Below are 24,825 nucleotides of genomic sequence, written 5' to 3'. Positions count from 1 at the left end.
GCTACATACAGTTCCATACCAAGAAGAAATAATTTACAAATTCTTTAGATTCGCAATATGTTGAAATGTATTTTATTTTAGATGGTTATGGTTTACAGCTGATGAAAACCATAAACAGATATTTGTCCCCCGATTACTTTTCGTAGGAGAACTTGGGACAAAAATCTGCATAAAATAATCTTGCTGTGTGAACTAGGTATACATAGATTTTAGGCAGATAAAAACCAGACCAGGTTAAAACAGTAAATTGCTTTTAATTTAGTTCTCTCATCGGCATGTGAGCTTATTTTTCAGATGACAAATGAAGTGCATCGGTAGTACAAGTCTGACAGGTTTTGATACATGCTCCATTCAGACAACATTACTAAAATAAAACTACAACATTTCAGCTCTTTGACCTGATAGAATAAAAAGACAGATCCATCGCTAGATACAACGGTGGCAGCAATACACAGGATTGCCCAAGCAGTAAAAGTACACGTTCCTTTAAGAAACAGGGAGAGAACGCGAAACATCTGGGTTTACAAATCCCCAATTCAAGTAGTATTTACCCTTTTTCATGTGTTTGTGTGTTCTGATTTGACAAATTCAAGTTTAGCAATGAAAAATGGCAAAAAAAAAAGTTGACTAAAAGTCCAGGTAAAAACACGTGAAAGCAATAAAAACCATCCAGGGCTGATCCAACTGCAGAGCTGGTTATGTCTCCTGCACAAACCGATGTCTGGATTCAGGAGGGAGCGCCATCAGAATGAGAGGAAACAGCTGTTCACCGGAGGAGCGACTCAGCTTCAGGAGAAAATGCAGACAGCAGTTATGGTGGATTCATTCTGGTTTCTCTAGACGATCAGAACAAAAAAAAAAAACATTCCAAGAGTTTTTTTGGTGGGGGTTAAAAGTTGAGACGGCGAACTTGCAAAGCATTCAGAACTCTTTGTGTGGGAATGCTAAAAACAGTCTGCATCAGCACTCCTGTCTCTTTAAATGAGTCTCAGCATCCAACAGTTTTCCCCATGAACAGTAAAGATGAGTCCCTGGAGCGTGGAAAGGTGGGACTCTGCTGTGGGACAGGCGGTGGGATGGGGAGCGGCTTTGGAACAAACAGACGGATGACTCTGCCGCCTGAATTCAGCAGATGTGACTTGATGTTTAAAAGTTTGACCAAAAACTTGAGCCGAAAACATTTAGGAGACAGAAAAATGCAGAAATGAATCAGAAGTCAGGCAACGCATGAGCAGCAACCCAAATTCTTGACTCCAAATCTATAATTCCTGCCGATGTTCCCTCCTGGATGTAAAGGGAGGTTGTCTTTTTTTTTTTTTTTTTTTTTTTTTATTAATTTAGCTTTTTCCAATCAGTTCCTGTTGCAGAAAACTCAAAAACCAGTAAAGACTGACTCCAGATGGATGATCTAACTCCGGGTGGTTTTACTGACGAGGTGCAGAGTAGCGCCCTTCTGCGTTCCCGGCACCCCGTCCAGAACCAAAGCTGGGTTTCTGTGACATGCCGCCGCGAGTCGGGGGTCCCCTCGGTCCCCCGCCGCCTCCAATTCGCTCTCTGGGGCCGCCGGGGCCCCCTGGACCACGGGGCCTCATGTCTCGCCTGTCGCCCTCTCTGGCCGACCGGGTTTTCTTCTCCTCCACGTTTAGGCGGACATCGCCTCTGAACTTGATGGGCTGATGGAGACAACAAATGAGATTATAATCCAGGTAGAACAAAGCTCAGCCTCCCCTCAGACTAAAAGCTGCTTTTCTTACTTTGTTGCTGAGGATTTTCTGTACAGGTTCAGAATCGTCAAACACCACAAAGCCGAAGTTTGGGAGCTTCCCTCCGCTGTTGATCCGCAGCTCCAGGACATTCCCGTACTCTGGGGGTAGAAATGTCACATTTTTCCATGAATAAAATCATTTTTAATGCAATTCAGCTGTTTAGGCTTCTGACGAATACAACCAGACCCTCCAAGCCAGTGCCTTACTGAGAAGCTTTGAAACTACTGTCCTCTAGAGCCAAAACAATCAGATTAATCGATAAAAAAAAAAAACGTGTTTATTAATCGATTAAGGAAATGCTATGTTGCATTTTAGGCAATGAAATTCAACATGTTTATTTTCTTATTGTAACTTATAGATCTTTTATTAAAAAAAATCCACAGAACGCGCCACTTTTTTTTAATCCATTTCATTTCCAGAATAATCGATTAATCAAGAACTAAAATAATATTTAGTTGCAGCCTTTCTATGCTCTTGCTAAACTGTTAGTTCTATTAAAGCTGCTGTTGACGTTTTGCTCCAACTTACGTTCGAAGAACTCCTTCAGTTCCGTCTTATCCACGTCATGCGGAACGTTTCCCACGAAGAGCTGGTGGGCGTCTGGGTACCGGACCATCCTGCGGCCCTCCACCTCACCCTGCTCACCTTCACGAACTGAAACACAAACAGGAAACGGCTTACTAAAATATACAAACGAGATCTCAAACCAGCTGCGTTTCCTTTCAGAACGTGAATCTGAAGTGCTGTGTGGCTGTACCTGGCCTCGGCCCCCTGTTGGGGGGTGGAGGGCCGCCGGGCCGCTGCTCTCTCGGCCTCTGGTCCCTCTGTGGTCTCTGTGCTGTCTGGGTCTCTGGCTTTCCTTCCACTCTTGGCTGCAACAGAACAGGTTTTTATTAGACCAGGAAGCCATCTGATGTTTGGATTTAGGAAAGAAATGAATCTTTACTTGAATGTGCTTCAATTAGTTTTAGGCTAATAAACATGCAAGTAAAAACAATTGTAAAGTTGACAAAATAAAGGGTCCAGAGTGAGCTGTGACAGCCGCTCTGGGGAGAAAGGAATATTCTGCTGATCACAAATCTGTGACTTTTTATGAGGCACATTTACCAGAACAGAACAATTTGAAGACCAGCAAGTTTTTTTGTTTGTTTATAAATCGAGAATGCTTCCAGTTTTGTGTCCAACATTTTGCTTTGAAAATTTGAGATGTGAAGCTTCTGCATTATCAGGTTTATTTGTGCAGAGGTCATAAAAGGGGTCGTCTGTTTTTGTGTCCATACAGTTTTGGTATAACAGTCTGACACTTCACCTTTAAGAAAAAAAAGCTGCCTGCATTTCTTTTCATGGCATAAAGTCTCTTCTGTTTTGTCAACACCTTTGAATATGCTTATGAGTGTAAACAGTCTAATGAGCTTATTCTGAAAGATTATTGATATAATCCATTGGTATCAGTAAATCCATTTCAAATTCAAACATTTGATATTTTAATGCAAGAAATGGACCAGAAAGTCATGTCAGCATTTTTACAAATTATATTTAATTTTCACACGAGCCTCAACTTCTTTATACATCAAACTGATATTATGCATTGATCATATCAGCATTATGATAAAAACTCAACATACAAAAATAACTCAAATGTGATCAGTCCAAAGACTGATTTAAATTAAAGAAGCTGACCAATAGAGTGCGAGTTAAACCCACCTGTGCTGTGGGAGTGGCTTTCACATGTGGAGGGAATCCTGAGACTGGGACAGCCCCACTGGGAGGGAGGTTCTTACTGGTAACCAGTGCCCAGGAGAACTGGTAAGGAAATAAAGAGTGAAAATAAGATTTCTAGCTTGCTAAAGTGTTTTCTCCGGTTCTTCCCACCTCCACACCTACCCTGTTTACCTCTTGAGCAGGGGGCGTGGCCTCAGCAGGCGCAGGCTCTGTGGTGGGGGCGGCGGCTGTGGAGGAGCTTTTCTCCGTCTGATCCTCAATCGTGAGCGCTTCTGTCTGCGTCTCCAGCATCACCTCGGCCTTCAGCTCCACCTCCGCAACCTCCGCCTCCTTCTCCGCCTCATGCTCTGGTTCTGGGCTCGCCGCGGCTTCTTCCTCCTCGTCACCAGGAGCCGCTGGTTCTGAACTGCAAAAAGATCATGTGGATGTTGGTTTGGAGCAGCCATCAGGGACGGTGCTGAGGTTTAGTGACGCATAGAACTACATTTTGGTACTCTATTATAGATGAACTGCAGGAAAATTAACTAAAAACTAACGGGTAAAACCGTACCAAGCTGTTGGGTTGTAATAGGGGGCAGACTCCTCTGGGGCCACATCAGGGGACGGGACCCTCTCCAACTCCTCCACCTCATCTTCAGACTCTGAAAATAAGAGAAAGAATTTATAATCTTTATATCTGAAGTCCATTTTATTATTTTTCCAAATTCCATTTAATTTGTTACAAAATGTTATATTTTGAATGTGAATTCCATTTTAGCCATATTAACCCAAAATGCATGTAGTTATGGTGTGAATGAAAAAAAGGTTAGCCAATAGACAGAGTTCAACATTTACTGTTATTCTGTTTACAAATATAACAAATTGCTGAGCAGGTTTCACAAAATGTTAAAAAGTGTTTCCCCCTTATTGTTTTAAAATGTATCATATTACACAATTTCTGCATCATAGAAATCATACTATCACAATCCATCTGAGTCCAATAAGAAAACAACTTATTGAATATTATTAAAAATCTTTTTCTAGTCATTATATTCAAAAAGTGAAATTAATACATTTTCCTGAAAATTACGCAAAACCATTTTTTTAATATGAGAACGTTTTTTGACCTATGCAAATCATAAGTTTGAGCATTTCTCCATTAGTCTCACAATAAATATAGTTTCTCATTTACCGTACCGATAATAAAGATTTACTAAAGCATCTGTGACAGAAGACAAAACGGAGGACATCCTCAATACTTCAGCCAGAACCGCGGCTGCAGAATCTATAAAAAGAAAACATTCGCACCTTCTGGAGGTTCAGAGTCCGAGTCGCCAAACACCTCGTCTTGGTAGCGAAACACGTCGTTGTGGACGTAGAACTTATTTGCAACAGTACCCTGAAACGACAACAATAAAATGAACACCGTTAAGAGTCAGGACATTTTTACAGACCACAAAAAATCTACAGCTGAAGGCGCGTGCGTCTCAGCCTGGGTGCCAACCTCGGGTGCCAGAACAAACGTCTGCATGAACTTCCTCATGGGCTGCATGTTGTTGGACAGCTCCCCCATCACCTGGACCACCACGCCTTCGTTCAGGGTGGCGTGGGCGTCCACGTGTCGGATCTTTGTGTGGCAATCACGGAAACTCAGAGCCATCACCCTCTTATGGATCTCCTGCAAGAAAAGACAGGAAGAAAAATCAAAGATTTGGACTTCCACTTAAGAAAGGTTTTACCGATTCTAGAAGCAAGTGATTCTTTAGAATAACAGGGATAAAAGTGGAAATACAGAGACGTCTGTATTTGCTGATCAATGTGATTTTGGTCAAAGTATCTCCATCTCTGTTAGAAGATGATTTAGGAAATTATAATAGATTCTATAGATAATTGCAACTTCTAGTCCTGTGAATTCTGAATTAATTCAAAATGCTCAAAAATTAAATTTTAATCTGCTTAATTGTTTTGAAAAAAATATAATTTCAATAATTCTTTGACATTTCTTTAAATATAAACTGGTGGATTTTGATGCAGCATGGAGCCTTATAGAATTGCTTCAAATAAATGTTTTAAAATCATTTGCAGTCTTTTCCCCTTATCAGGGAATCTCTAACTGTTTGAATAGAAAAATTGGTTTCTGGATTAAAAATCGTTTCTGAATCGAATCTTGACCCTAAAAATCGGAAAGATTCACACCTATCTGTAGTGCAAAAGGTAATTCTAGTGTGGAAATAAGTCCTAAAATGTCTCCTGTTGGGTGACGCCACTTACGGCTTGGCCGTAAACGGCCTCCAGTGGTTTGCCGTTGCTGTCCAGGCCGCCGTGCACGTAAGACGAGTTCTTTCCATAAAACCTGAGGAAACGGACAAACGGGTTACTCAACAGGAAGGGAATTTAGAAAGCAGGATTTCTGTCTGGTCAAAGAGCAGCAGCTGGTGGTACCTGTGCAGGTAGTCTGGGGCCTGGTTCAGGAGTGTGTAATACTGTCGGACAAACTCTCGCCCGACCAGCTGGGCACTTGGCTTCTCCATCACCATTTCTTTGGTCGACTGGAAATCTCTGCAGGAACAAAGCAGACGAGCTCGTCAATAAGTAAAGAAACTAGTTTAGTAAATGATCCAACAGATTTATGTTTTAATTAAAGTTTTGGTCACAGCAATATTAAAATTCAAACTGCAGCAGGCTGTTTGGATCCTGATCTGATGACTCATCTACACCGACAGGCTCATCTGTAATCCCAGGAGTCATTTCCAGTGAAAATCACTTCGGGTAAATACATCCACCCATTTCACAAAAACATGTTGCGTCTGACTCAATATGGCTTCTCTTTTTTTTCTTTTATTTACTTGTTGGGCCAGTGGCACTCGCTGCGTTTCATCTGCAAAACTGACTGACAGCCGTTTATAACCACATCCTGGGGAAAACAACTTATAACCTGAACAAAATTAACATTTCTCCTCATATGTAGTGTGAGAACGAAACTGGTCAGACTTTTTCTGGCTGATTATTTCAGTATTTCCTCTTGGGTGTGAGGTGTTGATTGCAATTTCTGTCCTAAAGCTACAAAAAAAAAAAAAACTGCAAAAGCTCTCCATCCAGGAAGTAGTTTAGTTTTACATGACCACTTTGACTTTTACTGAAGAATTTGTTTTGCTCTGAAGGAAAAACAAAAAAAAAAACTTCCGGTTTACATTGCAGTTTTGTTCACCTTTTTTATTTTTATTTTTTGAAACAATGAGTTTTCCTTTCAATTCAATATTTGCAGTAAAAAGGCAGACTCTAATATTGCTGATGGAAGGATAGTTCATAAAAAACGAGGCATGCTTGAACAGAACGACATTCTTCTAGCTGCAAAATGCAACCACAGCTCAGGCTGCCATTAAGAGCAAGTTGATATCCAGCTCAATATCTGCTGGTTAAACTGGAAAAATTACATTTACAAGCAAGAAGAAAATCTCTCCTTGGTAGTTTTTGTCAGTATTATTAAAGCAGAAACCACTTAAGAGTTTTAAGCCAAAATCATTTTGATTTGTGAACTGGAAACTCGTTTGGGTCCAAAAGCGTTTTTCTCCTAGCAGGGATGACGGTTTACAGACGACACAAAGTCAGCAGTTCCATTACATCCACATAAAATAATGCAGACACACTTTTTTCCCCTACTGGTCAAAGTCAGGCTGCAGCTTACATTTCAATCTATCAATTTTTCCAGTAATATTAATAATGATGCCAGAACCTGAAAAAAACTTTGCTGCACCCAGGAATTGACTGAAATGGACTTTCCAATATTTTGTAGTGTTTTCAAACAGTCAGTACTCAACAGGCTGTTGCTAGGTAACCAAAGAGTGAGTGAGTTAGTTGATGCCATCAACCTTGCTTGGTCGAGCAGTTTAAGTCTTAATCTGTCTACATCTCCCAGAATGCTGTGCAGTTCTGGATTAGAGTTCAGTGAAATTATTGACAATTCTATCACCTTAATCTATTGACATTGACTATGTGTAACACAACATATATTGTTAATTATTTATTTATTGCACAGGTCAGAGGTTCCTGTATTTGTATAAAATATGGAACACCTACAATTGTTTCATTTTTTTTTTCACTTGAACCAAAGGACTATTATGCATTTTATGTTCTCCGAATGCAGCAGTCCTAGCACCATTGAGAGCAAAACAATGTTTTCCAGCGAAGTCACCAGATCAAACTGCTGCATCTGTACATGATTGTAGTAGGACAGATGTAGATCAGAGCAGTACTTTATCCACTGATGCCCCATCGACCTGCAACAGGAAGTCTGGAGTCCTGACTTCATTTCCTCCAGTGTAACACTAACGATCCCCACCACTTCAACAATTTAAGGATACAAAATGTTATTGAATTGATCTCCCGTTACTTTCACAGCGCTTCATCACAATCGATCCAGCTTTGCGTAATGCACCAGAAGTCTTTACAATTTTCGCGCCGTTTGCTTAATGCACGATCTAAGATGTTTTACATGGATGGATTCCTGAAGCTACTCATTAACTGGAGCATTAGTGCATGTTCAGCTAATCTGAACACATTCTCTAGAAATGCTCACAGTAAGTCTGGGGAGTTAAAGCCTAGCAAACATTTGCATGGTAGACAACGTTCTGTTTATTTGCTTGAAAGAAAATAATCGTAACTCCGCAAAACGACTAGTTTCTATGCACCACATGCTGCTAGAACATGTTATTCAGTAACCGAAACGAAATGTTCTTGTCGGCAACAAAGCCAAGAGCCATCTGGTGGTCTCAAGGACCCCTTCCTTCACAGCCAGCGAACATCAACTGATCCGTACGGAAAAGCGCTTTGGGACTCGTGTGCAGTGAAATATAGCACGTTTCCATTCGCTTCGACTTCATTTATCCTAATTTATATAAAATCAGCCTCATTTCCTCGGCGTGGTCAACAGTGCACCTACAGCACGCAGACAAAGGCCCCGCCATGCCGGTTGTGATGGAGCTGCTTACCCCGGCCTAAACACATGCAGGCCCCGCATACTGCGGGGACATCGGGCCACTCAAGCGGCCGTTTCCAGATATAACTTGGCCTCACATGGCACGATGCCGCCATCGACCAAGGGGCTTAAAGGCGACAGCTGTAGCCGCCTGCGGCCCCCAAACCTGGGCAGGAGGATCCTCAGTAGCACGTGTCCTGGACCGTTCCCGGCCACGCTCTCTGCTGCAGGTGACCAGAGCTTCCCCGATTTAGATTTTATTTTAACTATGCAAGTTAAAATAAAGTCCTACTTATTAAAACGCCACCAAAAATCTGATTTCGGACACGATGAAGATGATATAGACGGGAGGGAGTCACAATTGAGAGGCTAAATAGGAGCTAGAGTAGGGCGGTGGCTACTTCCTGGAGCGCAAAAGCGAAACTGTTGGATTTTTCAGATGCTTAATTCATATGAAACGATTCTACCACTATTTTTAATACTTATAGGCTTAATTGTTCATAACCTGCAACACTATAAATTTGGAGCATTTTAACAGGGTAGCTTAATGGCTCCCTACAAAAAATGCTATTAACCCTCACATGAACCCCAGAGTTTAGACAGAGCCCGACCCAGTTTAGTAAATAACCACGATAAGAGAAGAAACTGAAGTTGTTATTACGAGACATTAACAATCTGTAGATGGAATTGACTTACCAACTGGTCAGTTGTATTAAAAACTGTTGCCTTTCAATCGGTTGATTCTTTGAATTGCCGTAAAGGCTGTCGGAGAGCTAGCGGCTTCACAACGTGCTAGAGTGCCCGGATACCGGTCTCACCTCCGCAACCGAACAACAAAATCCCGCCTCCTCAAACATTTCTAGCAAATGAAATTCGATGTTAAGACTAATAAACCAATCGCTTGAGGGGACCATAAGGAGGGGCGCTAAACAAACCCAATCCACACGAGCAGAGGAAGGTGCGATGGTTTTAGGAACTGGCATACACCGATGTTGTTGAGTGGCGGCGCACCGGTGGGGTTTTCCCGCTTGGGGGCGACAAAAGCATTCGGTCAAAGTTTAAATACGTTCAGTCCTTCACTGTATGCGAAATGTTTGTGAATCCAAAAGCAAATTTATCTAGAACTACGCGGTCTAAGTAGAAACATTATAAATGCTATCCAGTGACTGCAAATAATATGTAAATATCCAATTTTGAAATATAAATTTCCATCAAAAACTACTAAGCTAAATAAGCTATTTTGGTGACCTGCTGTACCCTGCCTCTCACGATAATAAGCGGATATAAACAACGGATGGACGGATTTTCTATTAGGTTCATCATCAGGTTCAAAACGTTATATTTATCCAATAGTTGTATGTACTATATAAAGAATTAAATGCATCCAGCATTAAAAAAGTGGGTTTCAATTGGAAAATTACTGAAAATCAGCAATGAAAATGTCATAAGAGAGCTGGCTTAAAATTTCATGTGCAGTTTTCTAAAGCAAACTATTAATTAGTATTATTGTAAAAATAATTGATGACACCACTCTGAACATAACATTGCCCATGTTAGAAGTTAAATAATCTGCCATTATGAAAATGAGGAACAATTACTTTCCCATGAATATTGACTTAAAACAAGACCATATCTTGCTGTAAAGTTACTTGTAAGTTAGTTTTGTCTTTTTTCACATGTACAAATTTGCACTAGAAGCTACACCAAAAATACTTGGTAGGATTTTTATTTATTTATTTATTGCAATGCTATTTATTGCAATGCTATTTCAGAATGTTCAGTTATGAAAATGGTCTAGTCAGAGCTAGGAACTAAATCCTAACAGGTGAGAATATGTGCTAAAACTAAACAAAAGATAAAGCTCATGATATATCCCTTTACATTTTTTAGAATGAATGATAGAAATATCAGGAGTAATTGCCAATATAACATGATTTCAGTACTGCAGCAAAATTGTTTATGTAGACTTTAATTAATTTTCAGATTTTTATCAGAAATTTTGAGCTAAACATTAACATGAGTTTATTTTTGGATTTTGCCCTCTGTGGGGCAGAATGAAGAGGCATTTATTTTCTCAGGCTGTGGCAGAGAGGAGGCACTGCATGCTTTACGGACAAGCACCAGGGGTTGTTTCACATTCCTGACTCTGGAGTCTGGATGAGCGGGTGTGGATGGTAACTGGGTGCTCTGCCTCTCCCTCTGCCGTCTCCCAGGGGACCATGTGCAACCTCAGTCGACCAGAAGAAAATTAAACACAAAAAGTAAGGAATGCTGGAGCAAAGGCACACAGAAACTCAGCCTAATAAGGCAATACGTATGAGAACACAATGTCCTCACAGCCAGACAACATGAACACATCCTGCTTTGGTTAGTCTGTAACATTTATGAACATAATATTATGTTATTTGGACTTTATGACACAAATTACAATTCAGTAATGATTCATTTATGTTTTTGAAGTGATCGTCAGTACATTTTATGCAATCAATGAAAGTCAAAATCTTTATTTGAGTAAAGAGTAAAATTGTGACAAATCACAATCTAACATCATAATAATCAGATGGAGGGCTGGAGCTTATGCAAATCCTGACAGGTTTTCACATGAGTTGAGGTTTTTCCATCACCATGGGCTTCTTGGTGTCTTCTCTGGATTTTGATCATCTTGATTGACCTGTTGCATGGATAGCCATGCTTTTGTGAGTTTGCAGTTGTGTCACATGTTTTTGATCTTCACATGAAAAACTGCATAGCTCTCCTTGATATGTTCAAAGCTTTGGATATGGTTTTATAACCCAACTCCGCTGTAACCCTTTCCACAATTTCATAAAGAGCAGAGCAGAGTCTGGTGTCTTCTTCAGTCTTCATGATGCTGTTTGTTCACAAATGTTCCTTCACAGAATAACTATATATAAATCAAATTACACACAGGTAGACTCTAATTTGTTATTCTAATTACTTTTTAGAATATTTAATTTTATTCATATTGGAATATAGGGGTTGGATACAAATCCATGTCACACTTTTTAGATTTTTGTTCGAAAGAATTTGTCAACCATGTGTCATTTTTCTTCTGCTTCACAGTTAGTACTTGCCGTGACCTTGCTGGCACATATTCTGTAATTCCAGTAAAATTAATTGACATTTTTGTAATTTGAAATAGCTGAAATATGCATAAGGCTCTGTGCAGATCTGGTCATAATGACGGTGACTGGACCCGATTCATGCCTTTCTAAGATGAGTGTGCTTGTTTAATTTGGGGAGGACTGAGAAAATGGTTATATCAACTGTCACATAAAGATGCCCTAAACCTGCAAAAAGAAAACTTCTTAATTACTGCATGAAAATAAAACTGATAATTTTACGATTTTATTAAAATTAAGATAGATTTCTTACACCCCTATAATTTAATATAAAATGTTTAAGAAGATTATTCTGATTTAGAGGTTTGCAAAACAGTTCAAAACAGTTAAGCATGTATGCTGCACAAGACAGCAAGATAAGCTTTCTCATGCTTGAAAGGGCAAAAAAATGTCAAAAATTTCACACATGATAAACGAAGTCTGGCTTCTGGTGCTCTACAGATGCCAAGTCAGATCATCTGAGTAAAAAAAATTCTTTTGCAGAGAAGACTGATGCAGATATGGAGCCATGCTCAGATGTTTTTGAAGACATTTATTCAGGAAAAGAACTAGACTGAGCTCTTTTTGTCACAAAAATATAAAAAAAAGACATGGTGAGAAAAACTCTCAGCCTGCGAGGTTCCCCCCTCATTAGCAAATCATTTTTTAAAACTTATTTTCAAATATAAGCACACACACGCACTGCTTTTAAGAGCACAGATTTGTCTGGAAATAGATTTAAAAAAAAATACAACTTTGCTACCAGTAGTCAAACTGCTAAAAAAATACACAAAATGACAGTAAAAATGAAGGAGCCCACCACCAAAAGAGTGCAAAACTGAACAGTAAGTTTAGTAGGAAGCAAGCAGAGGGAGCATTTATTTAGAAACTTTATTTTTGACTTTACAGTTTCATTCTTCTGGTCTCAACTGGTCCCAAATAAAAAAAGCCCTGAACACATCATGGAACAGACAGCATATAATAATGTCAATGTAAATTTACATCAGAAGTCTTTAGTTTTTACCTTACTGGGTTTTTGTTAAAAAACAAACAAAAGAATTGAAAAGTTCACAAACACAAGATGTTGTTGCAGACTGTGAACTTTTATAGTTTTGGACAGTTTTTTTTAGTGGTATAGCTAGAAAAGATAATTAATAATAGGAAAGTAACACAAAACTTGCAGTTAGCACCTTAATTGCATTCTCTTTATTAACTTATGGATCATCAGCACCTTGTCTGGTTAGTAGCGACTAGAAGTTTCTCTCAAACTGTTGCTGCCCATTAGAGGAACTTAGATGATGAGGTCTTTGTCCACATCCTCTGCAAACACAAAGAAAACATATTAATGAGTTAGAGTGTGATGACAAGAAGTGGCAGCCATGTCCTGATCATTAAATGCACTTGATCAATATGTTGTAATCAGTGTGATCTCCTCTCTAACAGTGTGAGTTTTAGCAGTTTCCTGCTGTGGCGAATATGGGTAAGTTAACACACTGCTAAGCAGGAAAAACTTCAGCAATCATCTTTAATAAGCGACTGTTGTTGTCCACCATTCTGAGAACAGTTATGAGGTAATTTAAAAATAATTTGAAGTTCATCACTCTAAAGATAATCTGCATGTGAAAACATTTAAAGACAGCTGCCGATCTTCCATGAGGTGCCAGCAGATCCTCCTGATCCGGGTCAGACCAGGCAATGTTCAGAGAAGTGACGAATAAACTCGAGAGTTCTTTCTCAAACTCTACTGGCTGTGAAAAAAGAATCAAGGCGTTGCAATGGCCTAGTCAAAACCCAGAAATTAACACGATTGAAAAGTTGTGCTTCCTGGATTTGTAATAAATAATGGCAGTGTGGAATCTGTTGTGTTTAACCTTGACGTTAAAGGTAAATTCTGTTGTCTTTAAATTAAAATTTCATCAGAGTTTAAATTCTAGTTCAGGCTGTGTCAAAGGTCACAGGCTAATATAAAAAATGAAACAGGAGTGTTTTGTCCACCAATTGTCACTCACGCTCTTTGATGCCGAAGCAGGAAGCCCACTCCTCCAGGGCGATGTATTTGTCGCTGTCAGCATCACACGCCTCGAAGAAGCGAGTGGTGCAGTGCTCCATGGGAATGAGGGGAGCGCGCAGGGGGGCGAGCTCCGAGTGGGTCAGGTATCTGATGGAAAACAAAAACAGCATTAATCATGTTTTATAGAGTAAAAACATGACCCAATAACACCAGGGCAGAAATGATACTTGGATACACTTTGTATATTTTCCCCTCCAATACAGTCATTGAACATTCAGCAGTGAAACCATGACATTCCTCTCCTCAAATGCACTTTGAAATTCCTTCATGGGGATCCTAAAGCAAACCCAGAACTGGAAGGACGTGTAGCTCTAAAGAAAAGCATCTTGATCAGCCGCCTGAATGCCCTCAAAGGCTCCAGCTCCAAACAGTCAGCATAACAAACTCCAGTCACCCACAGGAAGCTAACTTCAGCTCCACTTACATTTCCTCCAACCAATAGGAGACAGACTTTTCCAAAAACACTAAAATACTCCTGGATGGTGGTAATAATGGGAACATTAACTTAAATTTGCTGCACAAAGCAACCATATCAATATTGGATACATTCATTTTTTTCCTTCTTTTATATTGAGAGGTGCTAAGTGTATCAATGCTACTGCAGGATAGTTGAAGGAGCCAAGCAGGTCTCCAAACACGTCCCATCAGCATGTTTCCCACATCCTTACCCGTCGACGGGGTGCTGGTCAAGCTGGCCGAACTGCCAGTGGACGGGGAAGATGTACATGTTGTAGTTCTTCTCGAAGTCGCGGGCCAGGAGGTCCAGAGAGTGCTCACCGGCCTGCAGCCTCTTCTCGTTCTCAAAGATCTTCTTCACCTGAAAAACAGGACAGGTGTGGTTTTATATCCGAGATTCCCAATGGAAAATTAATGAGTTATTTAAAACTTATTTTTAAGAGCATCGTAGAAGTTAGGAGGCTAACAGTTCAGTTGTTTTTGTCTTTCCCCTCATTTAAAAGCAAATCAGACATCACTACAGTAAGCCATCTGCTTGCATCTCTTCATTTCTTTAACATCTTGATGCAGCACATCAAGAATGATCTTAGTTACAATATCAGAGCGACAACAGCTTGGAGGGTCGTTATTTTGGGATAAACTCTCTAAAGGCTAAACTAAGAGTAGATTCAGGATAGATCAATACAATCCAGGGCAGGAGAGCAATTATTCTTTATGAATAAATCTCAAAATTAAGATTTATTTAAGTATGTTAGCAGCTACTTATGCAGCAGGTCAGTATTTTATACCCTTTCAAACGATTCCAGCTATTTAGTGAGTTACAGGTTTTTGATCAAGAAACTTTTGTCACAATGGCTGAAAAGAAGAAAAGCACTCATGCAAGTCTTTTAATATGCATTTTCTCACCCTAAGCTTCTGCTTCTCAGTCAGCATGTTGTTGTCCTCGTCGCGCTCGTACAGAGTCACCAGAACGTTCTTCAGCCAGTCCCTCATGCGGAGAGGGAACTCGTTCAGCTCGTTGTCCAGACAGGCCTCGATGTCTGCACAGAGCAAATAAAGTCATCATTTAATACAAATAATTCACATAAACTTTAAAGCATATGCTTAACATCTTTTCTAATTACTTAAGGATAACTATTCTTATAAGACAAAGCATTTTACAAGTTTTGCAAACTTCAAACTGCATCTCTCTTTAGTCAGACTGATTAAAGACAAATGTTTGTTTTTTCGTCATTTTATCCGTGAGCTCGTTTAACTATTTAATATGATTCAGATCTGTTTATCCTCAACTATGCCACAGACTGAATACTGTTTTCGTCTTGTAAACTGAGATGTGCCATGATCTCCGTCTGAACCCTGCAGCCCTGACTCATCTCCCTGAGCTGCATGTGTCATGTTCAGAGAGAACAGACGAAGAAATGCAGCCAGCGTGTCTGGACAGAGCCCGCAGGATCCGACATGACAGTCCAACCCACACATCAATCTGAGCAGAAAGTGCAGACATGTGAAGAGGCAGTACTCTGAGAGTCTGATGTAAGAGCCGAGCTCGGCTTCAGCTCCTTCACTTTTTCCATACATGTGAGAGGGAACTACGCTGCACATGTAAGCAGCAGGGTGTCAGAACAATATTAGTCCAATTCACAAAGCGGCACAAGAGAAAAAGGCATAAATTCTACTTAAAGTTAGCTTTTCCTTTGCTTAACTAAGGTCCTCTTGAGTTATGCATTGCAGAGAGTGTTGCATTATAATATGTTATACGGTCTTGGAAGAGGTCAAGCACTCACATTTGCAGGGTCCAATGTAGTCCAGGTGCAGCTTGTGTCCCTTCTTGGTTCCCTCCAGAGCGCACTTGGTGGCAAAGAAGTGGCAGGAGGAATCGTAGGTCTTGTTGTCGGTGCCGCAGACCTGGAAACAAAAAACAACTTGAGCAAAAATGCAGCAGATGATAAAACAGATGATAAATTTATTAGAGACAATTGTATTTCCACGCAAATGTTTTTGACCCCTTTCAAACTGAGAAGTTTAGAAAAAAAAATCCATCTTAGATTTGGATACATTTATGCAATGCAGAATTATATGGTGTCAAATAGCTTCTAGAAAAAGGTCTTTAAAAAATATATACCTGAAGCATTTTTATTTATTCTGCTTTTCTTTTTTTAGTTCATCGAGATGCTGTATGTTCCAAACTTGTGAAATCCTACAGGAGAAGACTAAGTGTTGCACTTTTGGCAAAAGGTTATGCATTAATAATATATGTGGCTTGTTTAATGCCCTTCTTGTTCTCTGAATTTGGTGTAAATTATTTGTTTACGTAGTTTTGTTTTTTAACTAAACAAAAGGAAGCACTGCTGGCTCTTGGTTAGAAAGCAGGGCGACAATGGGTAAAATCAGAATGTGTAATGTTTACTTGCTTTTTTTTTACAAAAAGGGGTTGGTACCTCATGTTGAATAGATATCATGTATGTATTGTGATAGATAAGTATCGCTGGTTAACTCACATGCTCAAACTCTCCTTCGACAGCAGGGCAGGTGGAGGGGTCCTGGCACACACACATGGGGGTGTTGCTGTCATCAACCTCACACACCTTGCCCTTCTTGCAGTGGTAGTTCAGGCAAGGATCTACAAGAAAAAAACAAATTAATGCAGAAGTTAAGGACACAATTTTGTAAAAAAAAAATAAAATAAAATAGCTACAGCAAAATTGTTCAATATTTTAGACTCTTAATTTTTACTTTAGCTGCTGCTGTTTGTGCATTTTGATTTCTATCCCAGTTTAAATTACTGAATCAGTGAACCAAAAGTTTGAAACTTGTGAAAGTTATTATCCATTGTTGTTCAAACTGGATAAATACTTTTCAGTTCTACTTTTCTGAAGAAACAATAGCATTTTCGCACTAACACAGTACGACTCTTCCATAAATATATGATAATGTGCCATCTCTGTCTGATCCATGTGGAAATATTTCACATTATTAAACAGAATGTGTTGTTTATTTGACAAAAAATTACTTTTAATAGAAAAATATCCAATGGTTATGACAAATTCAAGCTGAACAGGGATGTAATGAACAGCAGCCAGACAGGAAACACGGATGAGCTCTTTGGGAAAAACTGGGCTGGGAAGATGAATTTCTCTTCAGAAAAACAGTCTCCACATTTTCCCCCTTCGATTATGAAATAACTGGAATCTTGGACTTGAGGGAAGGAAAAACCTAAAGCTGAGGAAATCTGACACAGTACAGTTTGTGACATGGCTGCAATTGACAACTTGAACAGAGTCATCAAGCAGATCACTCAGAAGAAATTTTATTTTAATTATCTGAAGAAGCATCAAGTATTTACTTCCCCTCCAGCCACTAGCTTTGCAGCATCAGCTTGAAAAACCTTTAAGGGCCAAATGACATGTTGAAAACAAAAAGTTGACAGACTTCAGAGCTTGAGATGCTGACTACTTTGTGGAGAAAAGTGAGAGTTACAAAATGAATGAGTGTGACCCTCATAAAAACCATTCTGGTGACAGATGTTTGGAGAAATGGGTCTGATGTGAACTAATGCTGGTCACTGATTATAATGTCTGTCTAAATGCCGCCACATTCTTGAGTTTTTAATTACTGTTATCGTCTCAGTCTGTAACTCAGCTATTTTCTTAACTTTCTTCTCTTTAGTGAATAAATCATAATTTATGATTTATTCACTAAATAAATCATAAATTATGATTTATGATTTAAATTTGAAGTAAATTTACTTCAAAATTTACTTTTTGAAGTAAATTTTGAGCTTTATGCTTTGCTGTCATGACTTTTGTCTTGCATGGCCCATTGTGTTATGACCAGATGCCTATGGTTGGTGTTTGAAACCTAACATCTGTGCTGTTCAGCTATTTTTGGCTACATTGCACTTACTTTCTGTCCTTAACATTTTTTAAACATTTCTCAATCTTGGACATGAAAACAAACACAAAAATGATCATGAGCTACATACTTGAACACAATTGGAAAAGAGAAAGTGCAAAAAATGTGAAGTATACTCTTTAAAATGCCCTGAACGGTTTTAAACAGCCTGCAGCCTCTCCAGTCTTCAGCTTTTGCTGCTTATTGAGTTTTCTGTGGTTGAATTGCCTCTTTAAGCTGGGTGGAACATATAATCACAGGCATCTGCATGCAGAACGAGGCAGTCTGTCATTATGTCTGCTTAGTGTGCCAGTTTGAGCAAACCCTGAAACCTCTGTATAGCTGCACCCAGTCGCCAGAATGCAGCCGAAATACTTTAAGGTTGTTTATTAAAGAAGGCTTCTGCTGCAGACAAAATTCATTGAAACAGCCTTTTGTGTCAAAATTAATCCTCTTAGACATGTTTGCACAAAAGTATAATCATGCATACTTTGTTATACCTGGATTTTAAACCCTTCATGTGGAGAATTAGACTATGCTTAAAAACTCCCAGACCTTGTTTACACTACGTTTATGCTTTATTTGTGTTAGGTGTGAACTTGGTTCCAAACAAGCCATTTAGAGTTAGTTTTAGAGGGTTTGGCTTCCTGCTGAAGCAAGAGATGTTTATGGTTTGGAAAACCAATCTTCCTGTATTAACAAGTTACAAACTTACTCTCAACAACAACATCCTCAATATCGATGGCTTCATCAAACTCTCCAACCTCCACCTGCACTGGGTTGGCTCCCACCTCTGGTTCCTGGAACGCAGCACATGTCAGAGGTCAGACTTTGAACAGATGATCAATGATCTTTTGGAACATCTAGTTTCAGATTCATCTCTCCATGGTTTCCTCAAACTACTCATTGTTTGCCTTCAAAAAGGCTTGAAACATCACCAGTCCTCCCTGAAGGCCGACGGAGTCTGAGAGACCAGAAGATCCAGCAATGAATTTCTCTTCAGAAAAACAGTCTCCACATTTTCCCCCTTCGATTATGAAATAACTGGAATCTTGGACTTGAGGGAAGGAACAACCTAAAGCTGCAATAAAAAGCAGCTGGATCCACATGCGGTCAGGCCAAAAAAGAAAACAAACCTAATGGTTTCCTGGCTAGCTTAACCAGTGGCTAAAATTAACAGCTGTGGGATCGCTGGTCCCGCTGGACCTCTGGAGCAAGAAACCATAAAGCGTTCACATGAAAGCCCAAGGTTTTCTTTTGAATAAATTTGTCTAAAATCCAGCGCTGCTAAAGACATATTATGCTACTGAAGCTGGTATTTTCTTACAATAAGGAAAATTACTGAACATGACGCAAATTTTCCTTATTGACAAGCAAAGGTGCTTTGAGGTGCAATTCTGGCAGAAAGATTGAAAGCTGCAGTTTTTACTTTAAAACCTCATCTGGTTAATAGCAACACAAACTCAGCTTTCTGCTGTTTTACTTGGTGGTTAAAGTCCATTAAAGACTTGATTACAGCATGTTAGTTAGTTGCTAATATTTACACAAAAGTCCACAGCTTTTACAAGTCTGTGAAGCAGTTCTCTCTCTTCAGATCTAAAAAAGCCAAAGCTCTGTCACAGATCAAATTTAAGAACAGCTGTGTGGTGGAAAACGCATCACAGGTGCCTAACAGAAGAAATGCCTGAGGAGAAAAAACATATTTAAAAGTTTATTCCAGTTTACAGAATCAGGACAAATGAGATGTTAGTTTATGTAAGTTAGTTGTTCATTATTTCCCTCTCACTAATGTTGCTATTGTTGTGTTTTGCAGAGAAACCCCACGAAATAAGGAATTAACTATCACTTTAATGACAAGTCATTTTCTGCGGTTCTCTCAAGGGCTGAAATATTGAAATACAATTAGAGGGTTTTTTTATTTCAAGGTAGAGTGAACGAAATCCACTGAAGAAGAAATAAATTGGTCTTGCAGAAAAAAACAACAAATCATCTGGACTGACCTCAACAGTTGGGTCTTCAGTAACCAGCTCCTCCACAACTGGCTCCTCCTCAGCCTGCAACACAAAAGCAGGAATGATCTGATTACAGACACACAGATCGTCCACACAATGAAACATTGAATACACGTGAACGAGACAGCAGAGCAACTCTCAGGGGAGGAATTGGCCTTGGAAAAATGGTTAACCCAAACAAACTTTACATGGGAAAGCACACCCACAGTCAGAACTACAGAGGAAGTCTATTAAACAATGAGGGGTGATCACGGGAAAGAAGACGTCATGGACAACAGCGAGTACAGACCGGAAAGACGGTTCTTCCTGGCTCTGCCTCTCAGACCTCATTGTAAGGTGTTAGGTTATCCTGAGCTATGCCTGCAGTTATGCTGCTACATATTTAGGACCACATTTCCTCTCATTCTTCTCCCACTTCTCTTCTATTTGCATTAATTGCTGTTAATTCAACTGTTATTTTTATGTTTTCTCTCAGTTTTTTCTCTCCATAGAAGCTACATCTAGTCTGGCATTTTGTTTGGTTTCAGTAGCTTTTTGAAGGAGAACATCAGCTGACATAAAGCTGCTGTCAACAAAAATCTTTACTTTCCATTGACATAGAAATTACAGTTTATATTTCAGTAATTAACTGAGCTTAATGCACTGTTGGAGAACTACAATCAATCGAAATGTGTGCGATTGAATTGAAATGATTGTTTGTAAAGTGCCTTGAGGTTACATTTATTCTGAAATAGCACTATGTAAATAAGCTGAATGGAACCAAGAAGGGAAAATGTTCACAGAAGGACTAGAAATGACCACAGAGGCTTGGACTCACAGGAGCAGCGATGGCGTGGCCAGCCAGGCACAGGAGGAAGACGATCCACACCCTCATCTTCAAAGACTGAAGGAAAGAGAGAGAAACAATTCAAGTTTTCTACTTGTCATCAAATTAAAGAGGAGATGCTTTAGAAAGACAGATCCCATCAAGCCTTAATATATTTGTGTAAACATTTGCAGTTCCACTCCTTTATTTGCTCCAGATGTTGTTTTCAGTAGTTGGTGTGCATTCACTAGGGATGAACTTCTCAGAGTTTTTGTGTGAATGGAAAGTTCACTAACTTCAACGCAGGTCATTCCTGATCTAATGACCTATGCAGATAAAGAGGTCAGATGACAGGAGATCTGATGAGTTTCCTGATGGAAAGAGTTTTGACACTGGAAATAAGATGTAAAATAGCAACAAGATTCTGATTGAGTTTATGTCTTTTAACTGTTTGAAAAACCCAGAATGAATGTTATACTCTAGAATCTGATCAAAAGCAATACATTATAAACAATGTCAGAAATTCTGGGTACTTCTTGGTTGTTTTATGGCAATCAGGACTTTAAATCTAAGAGGATGGTCTGTCATGTCATGTCTATCTTCAGTTTTGAAACATAGACATAGACTTCCTTTCTTTCTTTCTTTCTTTCTTTCTTTCTTTCTTTCTTTCTTTCTTTCTTTCTTTCTTTTTTTCTTTCTTTCTTTCTTTCTTTCTTTCTTTCTTTCTTTCTTTCTTTCTTTCTTTCTTTCTTTCTTTCTTTCTTTCTTCATTAAGAAAGAAATAATGACAATTTTTGTATTTTAGGAGGAATTACTGGTTTGTTCTGCTTTTTAAAGTATTTGGAACAGTTGAGGATATTTTTGATCCTCACTTGTCTTGGTTTGCAACTCCCTACATCTGGTCTTCACCATTTTGGTTTCCTGCTTATGTTTTCTGGTTTCATGTCTTGTTGACAGTTTGTTTTAAGTTGGAGAATTAAAGATCCCCAAACCACCTTTCTGAAACACATTGAGAACACATCACATATTATATGAGCCAGACTTTACCAATATGGATTTTACAAAATATCAAGTTGCATTTATTTTACCCTTAAGCCACACACTAGTATTTTCCATATTCAGTCAGTCTGTTTCCCTACTATATTTATGTATAATCATAATGTGTCATCTGGTTTGGTAATCACTAAAAAAGTGATGTTTTTACATTGGGTTTTAATTTAGAGAATATTATTTACTTTTAAAATTAAAAAAACAAACCAAAAAAATAAAAATAAAAGCAAACAATAAAAAGCACACACACAGTGGAAACCCCAAATAAGCTTTGGCTAACTGAAAATCACATTAACTGTGCACATGGAGAGGATTCAAACAGGTTTCTAGGGAATCACCAGCCATAGACAAGTGATTTTGATCACACATATGGAAATCATTTGACAAACTTAGCCTGGTAAAAAGAAACTAGTGACACAGTTCAAGTGGGGGTTGTACAATTACGGTAAAGCGAGGTGATTTAGAATTACTGCAGATAATGTCACACATGAGGATGTTCATTGAAGCTTAAGATATATTATATACATGCTCTCTATTAAACACAAAAATAAAGTAAATAAAAAACATGCTTCAATCATGTGGCTTGATTTTAATCTGCTTGTAGCATTTATTTTAAATAACTTTTTTTATTGCAATCATAACAAATTGTAATATTAAAAGAGACACTGAAGCTTAAATGTCTCCAAACATATATATACTGCATAAATCTCATGGCACCTGTCAATTTTTAAATAACCCATAACAACACAATAAACAGTGTTATAACGGTCTGTGGTTACGCCTTTGTTTCAGGACATTCATCAGAAAATAATCTCCTGAGTTCAAAGAGGATTTTTGCATTATGCAGCACTAATCAGAGCACATAGTAGCTACTGAATGTGTCAAATTAAGCCTCAGAAATGTTTCTACACACAGACTGTGTTGACATTTATGACGTGTTAACAGGCTCCTGTCTTTATGTGCAGTGTCAACATTTTCCCTCGAACTGAGGCAACATGTTTTCATTCCTAACTTCTTCCACTCAGGTCTCAGCTTCGAAATATTGACTGCCAACAGCTTTTCCAAATTTTCCTTTGTATTAGGACCTGTAAGAAAAAGTACAAGTAGTACTTGTAATAGTATTACGGTTATGGAATTAAAATAGAAGCCACCTAAACAAATGTTCATTAACATGTGTATGAGATTTCAGTTAGTTTTATCATTTGCTCCATTTTTTTTACAAAATTATAGAAACTGAAATGTTCACAATTTTTTTGACAGAACAACACTATTGTGTTACAAATTTTTAAACAGACATAATTTGTTTAAAAGACAGTTAGAACTAAACTTTTTGTATTTGCTTCATCTTCTAAAAATATATTGCTTCATATTCTAAAAATAATACACAATTGTTTGTGTATTATCCCATTTCCTTGATAATTATAACATAAATTAGACGTCTATCAACAACTTCAATCAATTTATGCTGAATCTGATCTTTCAGATGGATTTTCTGCACAAAACACAAAGAGACGCCTTATTTTTAAGCATGGTAACTGATTGTTATCCGGTTTATAGTTTTTTGCCTTTTCACCACAAAATCTAACATCAAACCTAAATTTCAGACTTTTTTACCTATGACTACAGTATTATTATTGAACAGAATCTGTTTGAAAACATCACTTTATTAGTGATAATAAATTACAGAGCACTCAGAACAAGAACCAACCGACTCAGAGACAGTTTTTATCCTACAGCAATAACAAAACTAAATGCAATCATAAACAACCATTAATCATCATGAATGATGTGTGTGAGAATGTGGCTATTCTTATTTATTAGTTTTTGTTTATTTTTTCATCACTTACTTGTTAAGTATTTCTTACAGTATTGTAAAGTGTGAGACAAGTTTTTTTTTTCTTAAGCATATGCACTGACTGACGGCACTTTTTAAATTTCGTTGTTCTTGTGACAATGACAATAAAGATTTATCTATCTATCTATCTATCTATCTTAAAGAGAGCATAGTGTATATTTTCTGTTTTAGCTGCCATGAGAAAAGTTTTTGTGTGAGAATCTGTTTCTCCCCTCGAGCGTCCTGTCTGAGCATTCGTTGTTTGAAACTCAATGAAGAACTTCTCTTGACGCAGAGGAAATAAAGGTTCCTTTGTTTGGTAATGGAGTGTTGCATTGCTTGGACTTTCTCTCTTTCTGCGTAGGTTATTCCCTTCTTCAGCTCCATGTAATCAGCTGTTTCTCCCAAACATCCAAAAAGGTCTGTTAGGCATCAAGGACTCATGTCAGCAGAGGACAAGTGTAAAAATCAATGTCTGGACTGCTTTAAGTAAATAAAAATGTAAAAACATAGACAAACAGCCTTTCTTTTCTTTTGGTATTGTTTTCTTTAGCTGGTTTAAAATTATTTTTATGCAGCAACAGTAGCAGTAATACAGACAGATCTCAGCAGAGGGTAGATGAATAAAGTTTAGGCTTTTTTAAACCAATACTAGAGTAATTAGCTTCAGGTTTGAAGTCTTCAATTGGAAAATTCAACTTTGTGAAGTTTCTTCATGATGTGGGATTGACATGTTCAGACACATGCAGTGAAAGGAGCAATATTTTATTTGCATTCAGTAATCTGTTGTCTGACAAACCTTCCAGCAGAGTGAAATTATTCTGACATTTAAACAAGAGAGGTTTGCTACGCTGTTCTGCAAACACACTCAGCTGTGTCTGACAGGCATGTTTGCTTTGGGTTTAATTTGAATTCTTTTCTGGGAGTGAGCTGCACCTAGAGACAGCAGAAAAAGACAGCAGAGTCTTGCTGTACCTTCATATCTAATCTCCAAATCACTGAACTTGGAAATAAACAATAATAATAATAATAATAATAATAATAATAATAATAACAACAATAATAATAATAATAATAATAATAATAATAATAATAATAATAATAATAATAATAATAATAAGCGTAATCCGTTTTCAAAATGCACA

At 38.4% G+C, this 24,825-nt stretch overlaps 2 protein-coding genes across 3 annotated transcripts in view; both read right to left on the bottom strand.

Moving 5' to 3' along the window:
* Positions 1 to 234: 234 nt before the first annotated feature.
* On the bottom strand, positions 235 to 9,283 carry g3bp1 (GTPase activating protein (SH3 domain) binding protein 1). 2 transcript variants are annotated; one of them, XM_007555044.2, is made up of 12 exons: positions 9,139 to 9,283; positions 5,910 to 6,026; positions 5,739 to 5,820; positions 4,972 to 5,145; positions 4,776 to 4,866; positions 4,039 to 4,129; positions 3,651 to 3,894; positions 3,471 to 3,569; positions 2,524 to 2,638; positions 2,295 to 2,420; positions 1,755 to 1,864; positions 235 to 1,673 (listed from the first exon to the last, which is right to left on the bottom strand). In XM_007555044.2, the coding sequence occupies exons 2-12, from the start codon at positions 6,002 to 6,004 to the stop codon at positions 1,425 to 1,427; spliced, it is 1,476 nt and encodes a 491-aa protein (XP_007555106.1). In that variant the 5' UTR covers positions 6,005 to 6,026; positions 9,139 to 9,283; the 3' UTR covers positions 235 to 1,424. The 2 variants fall into 2 exon arrangements, with proteins under 2 accessions (XP_007555106.1, XP_007555108.1); XM_007555046.2 differs by having other exon boundaries at positions 3,660 to 3,894; positions 9,139 to 9,282.
* A 3,107-nt stretch (positions 9,284 to 12,390) lies between these two features.
* Positions 12,391 to 24,825, bottom strand: part of sparc (secreted protein, acidic, cysteine-rich (osteonectin)) — an 18,245-nt gene continuing 5,810 nt past the window's right edge. Inside the window, exons 2-10 of the mRNA XM_007555043.2 lie at positions 20,809 to 20,874; positions 19,980 to 20,033; positions 18,695 to 18,779; positions 16,587 to 16,708; positions 15,873 to 15,993; positions 14,995 to 15,128; positions 14,301 to 14,449; positions 13,571 to 13,719; positions 12,391 to 12,881 (exon numbers count right to left, since the gene is read on the bottom strand). Of these exons, the coding sequence (XP_007555105.1) occupies positions 12,853 to 12,881; positions 13,571 to 13,719; positions 14,301 to 14,449; positions 14,995 to 15,128; positions 15,873 to 15,993; positions 16,587 to 16,708; positions 18,695 to 18,779; positions 19,980 to 20,033; positions 20,809 to 20,865 (900 nt within the window). The 5' untranslated portion in view covers positions 20,866 to 20,874 and the 3' untranslated portion in view covers positions 12,391 to 12,852. The remainder of the gene's footprint in view (positions 12,882 to 13,570; positions 13,720 to 14,300; positions 14,450 to 14,994; positions 15,129 to 15,872; positions 15,994 to 16,586; positions 16,709 to 18,694; positions 18,780 to 19,979; positions 20,034 to 20,808; positions 20,875 to 24,825) is intronic.

Source organism: Poecilia formosa, unplaced genomic scaffold, assembly GCF_000485575.1.
Source record: "Poecilia formosa unplaced genomic scaffold, Poecilia_formosa-5.1.2 Scaffold68, whole genome shotgun sequence".
Classification (NCBI taxonomy): Eukaryota; Metazoa; Chordata; class Actinopteri; order Cyprinodontiformes; family Poeciliidae; genus Poecilia; species Poecilia formosa.
Note: the sequence above shows the minus strand (reverse complement) of the source record. Positions and strands in the feature narration are given on the sequence as shown.

Bases quoted from the DNA above. Each gene is read 5' to 3' on its own strand.
- g3bp1 (XM_007555044.2), bottom strand. From the start codon at position 6,004: ATGGTGATGGAGAAGCCAAGTGCCCAGCTGGTCGGGCGAGAGTTTGTC. The intron at 3,570-3,650 runs GTAGGTGTGGAG...TTTCCTTACCAG, and splicing joins CTGCTCAAGAGGTAAACAGG to TTCTCCTGGGCACTGGTTAC. The intron at 1,865-2,294 runs GTAAGTTGGAGC...TTCTACCCCCAG, and splicing joins ACTGAAGGAGTTCTTCGAAC to AGTACGGGAATGTCCTGGAG.